The sequence below is a fragment of the Cyprinodon variegatus genome, unplaced genomic scaffold (genome assembly GCF_000732505.1).
Source record: "Cyprinodon variegatus isolate N-32 unplaced genomic scaffold, C_variegatus-1.0 Scaffold1090, whole genome shotgun sequence".
In the NCBI taxonomy this organism is placed as follows: Eukaryota; Metazoa; Chordata; class Actinopteri; order Cyprinodontiformes; family Cyprinodontidae; genus Cyprinodon; species Cyprinodon variegatus.
Genome location: NW_015151543.1, coordinates 234,719 through 239,671, shown reverse-complemented (window position 1 = coordinate 239,671; position 4,953 = coordinate 234,719). Strand labels below are relative to the sequence as shown.

General features: G+C 51.7%; 1 protein-coding gene across 1 annotated transcript in view; it reads right to left on the bottom strand.

Moving 5' to 3' along the window:
• LOC107101390 overlaps positions 1–4,953 on the bottom strand; it is a gene marked incomplete at its 3' end in the record, with an annotated part of 12,910 nt that extends 7,957 nt beyond the window's left edge. The window contains exons 1-9 of the mRNA XM_015400280.1: positions 4,006–4,953; positions 3,846–3,896; positions 3,579–3,766; positions 3,453–3,495; positions 3,257–3,382; positions 3,080–3,184; positions 839–1,057; positions 620–766; positions 318–545 (exon numbers count right to left, since the gene is read on the bottom strand). Coding sequence (XP_015255766.1) covers positions 318–545; positions 620–766; positions 839–1,057; positions 3,080–3,184; positions 3,257–3,382; positions 3,453–3,495; positions 3,579–3,766; positions 3,846–3,896; positions 4,006–4,620 — 1,722 coding nt within the window. The remainder of the gene's footprint in view (positions 1–317; positions 546–619; positions 767–838; positions 1,058–3,079; positions 3,185–3,256; positions 3,383–3,452; positions 3,496–3,578; positions 3,767–3,845; positions 3,897–4,005) is intronic.

The window sequence follows — 4,953 nt, the reverse complement described above, 5'->3', positions numbered from 1 at the left end:
TAAAGGTGATTTCAATCTATGGTGATATTAGATCTTCTTCCTATCATCCAGAAATAGTTTAGATACGATTCACTTCCGTTTATTTCTGCGGCACGAGTTAAAGACCCGTCAGCTCAGGTGTCTCTATGGATCCAGATCATCCAGTCACTGACTTTACAGGAGCTAAAGTCTACCTCTGTATTTCAGGTGTAACCAGAGGTAGTTCTAATGCCGCACCAGCGGGTGGCGCTGTGACACCAGTCCTGATGGACCTGAAGGACAGACCGTCTCCTAGGGAACCGATCCGCCTCCAGCCAGTGGACCCTCTGGCCTCCTACCTTTGGCTCGATGATGGTCTGGCTGACAATGCCCTCGTACAGCTCCGAGTCCAGCACCATGTGCGGCTCCAGCTGTAGCTTGGCGCCGGGCCTGGGCCGATCAAGGCAAACAGAGGCCTGATCCTGAGCGGTGGCCGCGCTCTCCGTTTCCTCCGAGGCGCCACAGAGTGTGAGGAGGAGGGGCTCCTTGGCCCGTTTGATCCTGATGGCGCGTTTCCCCGCCCTCAGCTGAGAGAGCAAAAGGTTCAATCACCACTTTGATTTTCAGTCTGCACATCAAACACTTTTCTTTTCATCCTCACCATGATGACAGTGAACTCCACCTCCTCGTTAACGTCCTCCTCCGTAAAGTCGATGTCACTCAGGTTCTCTCTGAGCTCAAACAGAAGCTCGCCGTGTTCCTCTGACTTGATGACGCCTTCGTTTTCTTTTAGACTCATGATGACGCCCTGCAGAAGACACCACACCCAGCTAAAGCCCAGGAACAAGTCAAATGGCTGTAAGCTAGCAGACGGCCTCACCTTCTCCCTGATCTCTCTGGTGGAGCTGAAGGTGGTGGGGATCTTGGGTTTGATGTTGGTGGCTCGCCGCCTCTCTGTGATGATGTCATTCAGCACGTTGATGAGCACCTGGTCTCCCTTCAGCAGCGTCACTGTGCTGTCCTTCCTTTCGAAGGACAGGTTGGTCTGCACCATGCCCAGGGTCACGTACACCTGGCCGGGGTACTGGCGCTGGCCGGGCTGCAGGGAGACACCCATCTACACTCAGCCATGATCTCTGCTGACGTTCCGTCAGGCAGACGGCTGAAGCTAAACCAGGATGGAGGTCTTTGAACCGACCTCTGAGCTGCTGCTGGGATAAACCTGCAGAACCTTAAACCAGTCTAAAGCTGAGAACATCCCTGGAAGAAGCTCAGCCTGCTGATGAAGAGGAGTTAAAACATCTTCTAAGATCCCTGGACTTAATGCACCCAGAGGAGCAGGACCTTCAGGATTACTTTAACAGAGTTCTACTCCCCCATGATAATCCTAGATTTCTTTTTAATCCAGTTGCCAAACTCACCCAGAGCCATAGCTCTGTTGAACCGTCCATTCCAGCTGCTCTTAGCAGGAATGACTGATTCTATTAAATAAGATCATTAGCGCTCCTCTATCCGCGATTGGTTTGTCTCTGGAAGGGGGGCAGCATCTGAGGTAGTCATGGAATCTGAACCGGGTTTAGACTGCTTTGATCCAGTTGAACTTTAAGAGTTAGCAAAACTATTGTCTTCGTCTAATACCCCATTTATGCGGCCTTAAAATGCGTCCTTCTTTTTGCCCGATTTGAAGGACGGGTCCGATGTATCCTCGCTATCCTTGGTTTACCCAGGATTCAGTGCAAGACCAAGCAAGCCGTGATCAAAGGAAAGGTTACTTGGCACCGAACAGTGGTGAAAATTGGAAGTTCAGTTTAATATAATCCAGTCAGTGAATAGTTCCGCCTGAGATGAATGAAAATAGTTGTTTTAATGGTTATTGAGTCAGATATGTGGCGGTAATGTTTGATTTATCTAAAGGTTTTTATCTGTTACTGTGTAAATGGGTTTGGCTGTAATTTAAGGACAGATTCTAATATATCTGCAGTGTGGGAACTATAAATCTGATAGGATTTTTATCTTTTTATTGCTGTTTTGCACAATATGCTTAACTACGTATTTTTTGTTGTTGAATATTAGAGATTTTGCAGATATATTTTTTATACAAACATTGTTTAGATTTATTTATATATTTCTACTCCTTGTATAGAATAGAAAATCCCTTTATTGTCCCACAATGGGGAAATTTACAGCAGCAGAAAGATTATTGAAAATGGTCACACAAATGTGGACCTTAGAAAAATGTATAAGAATAAGATAATAGGGAAGAGTTAAAATATAAACAATAAAATCCTGTAAAGTGTTTTAACAATATAAAACTGTGGAATAAATAACCAATATGCAGCTATGGACATTTTTACAGTAATGGATATTTGAAAATAGCAGCAACATCAGAGATGTGCAGAATGACAGCAGCAGGTTATTTAACTGACTAAGGTTTCTATTATTTGATTTGATTTGATTTGTTCCTGCTCCCGCTGGTTGGAACCTTTATTCCACTCTGGATTCTTGTTAATGTAGTCTTTGTTCACTTTACAATGATAAATAAATTAACAGTTTTGGAAACTTCGGTTTTCATTCTTTTCCTGCTTTGTGTGTCAACAGTCACGGTTGCTAAGCAACAGAGCATACGGCGGTAAAACCCGCTGAAGGGAGGACCTGTTTGAATTCACAGCCAAAACTCTTCCTTTCTCCTTATTTTCAAGGACTTCGAAGGATCCAGTCCAGGTTTTCGAACAGAGATCATATCTCTCCTATTCTGGCTTCTCTTCCTGTTAAATTAAATAGTTTAAATCTTGCTCTCCATCCGTCCTCGATCGTTTCCTCAGCTTGTTAAATTGTGTTTAAGTAATTAATGGGAGGGAGGGGCGGCCTAGTGGTTAGAATCCCGAGGTTCTGACTTCCAGCCCCACTTCCACAGCCTCCACTCTGGGCCCCTGAGCAAGACCCTTAACCCCCCACTGCTCCCTGGGGGGAGGCGTTAAATGCAGATAGGGAATTTATCCACTCTGAGATCAATAAAGATCAATAATCACTGGCTGAAGGGGCCCCAGCAGGGAGGCCCCAGGGCTCCTCTGGTTCCATCTTTAGATGTTAAAGCTAAAGAAGCAAAGAGCGGCGCACTGACCTCAGGCTCCTCGATGGCCTGGCTGACCACGGCCTCGTAGATCTCCGGGTCCACGTCTTCGGTTCCACCTGGAGCGACTTTCACATCGGTGGCTACGGCGTGGCCCTGTTCAGGAACCACAGGGCGTCTCATTGAACCGTTCTGACATGATGGCGGGGAAAAGCGGAGCAGACCCACCTTCTCCTGGCAGGCCGTGAAGTGGACTCGGACGCCGGGCGTCAGGGCTTTAGGGTTCCCAAAGAAGACGTTGAAGTTGAACTGGAACTTCTCCAGGTCTTCCCTCTCGATGTAGCCGAACGTCGGCTGTAGAGCAGAGAGACGGTTACCCGATGCGGCCCATCAGAGAACCAAGCAGAGCTAACGGCGTCCTCACCCCGACGAAAGAGATGATCCCCGTGGATCTGCCCGGTGGAGGCCTGAGGACACAGAGACGCTCAGATTAACCAGCTGCTCACAGCTGGAGCCGCAGCGCAGCGCAGCGCCGCCTCGCCACACTCACTTGGAAAATCTACGCTTTCCCAGCAGCCCCATGGCTTTGGCCGTCTTCCTGGACGCAGGGCTGTCAGCAGGAGTGGGGGGGGCAGCGGGGGCAGGGTCCGGAGCAGCGGTGAGGGTCGGCGGCTCCGGGTCCTTCTTGATCTCGGCGGAAGTCGCGTCGTCGGGCGGAGCAGAGATGAGTGCTTTGATCTGAGGACCAATCACAGCCAGCGCTCAGAGACCCATCCACCAATCAGAGAGCAGCGCGGCGCATCAGAACCAGACTCACCCACTCAGGCTGGTCAGGAGGCGGGTTAGGCATCGGCTCCTCCGCTACGGGCTGAACACACACAAACTGGATCAGTTTAACAACACAAGACCTGCAGCATCACCGGGTCAGAACCGCCTCACCGGGTCAGAGCCGCCTCACCGGGTCAGAACCGACTTACCTCTGACGTCCAGACGGGGGCGGGGAAGGGAGGGAACGCAAAGGGAGGCACACAGCCCGGCGGCGGCACAGGAGGGACGGCTGCGGGGTCCGGAGGAGGCATCCCAACAGGACCGGGTAGAGGGACACCTGGTGGAGGGACAGGGGGGAGAGGTCCAGGGGGGGCCCACGGCTCAGGAGGACCCTCTGGACCCCACCCTCTCCAGTTTGGGGGACGCTCCCAGTCTGGAGGAGGGACCCAGTCATCAGGGTAGCGCCCCCAACCTGGTGGGGGAGGCCCTCTGGGGTCCCAATCAGGAGGTAAGTGGCCCCTTGGACCCCAATCTGGATAAGGGGGGGCTTGTGGATCCCAGCCTGGAGGTGGGGGGCCTCTAAGACCCCATCCCCCAGGGGGTGGTGGTCCCCAACCAGCGGTATGTGGAGGGCCCCACTCTTCCGGAGGTGCGGGGCCCCAGCCTCCCGGGGGTGGGGGGCCCCAGCCTCCCGGGGGTGGAGGACCCCAGCCTCTTGGGGGAGGAGGGCCCCATTCTGGCGGGCCCATGTTGAATGGTGGCCTATCCTCTCCGGGGGGGCCCACATGGGGCCTCCCCTTCATGGGTCCTTGTCCTCGGCCCATCAGGGAGCAGGAAACACCGAGGTTAGCAGCGCCGTTAGCTTCAGGCTAACAAACACGGAGAGACTGGTGAGCAGAGAACCATCCGAACCGAACCGATCCCCGTCAGAACCGCCAGTCTGGTTCCACAGCCTGTTAGCAGTCCACTGATGCCCGCGCGGTTCTTCTTCTACGGACCAAAACACGCAGATATACCAGCTGCTCACTGCGCAAGCGCAACATAAATTACATTTTCACTCCCTATAAAACAGGAAGCGCACTACACTATAATGTGTTAAATGTTCATAATGTATTTCCTGAAAAATTAAATCGCATTAAAATCCTTTCTGCTTTATC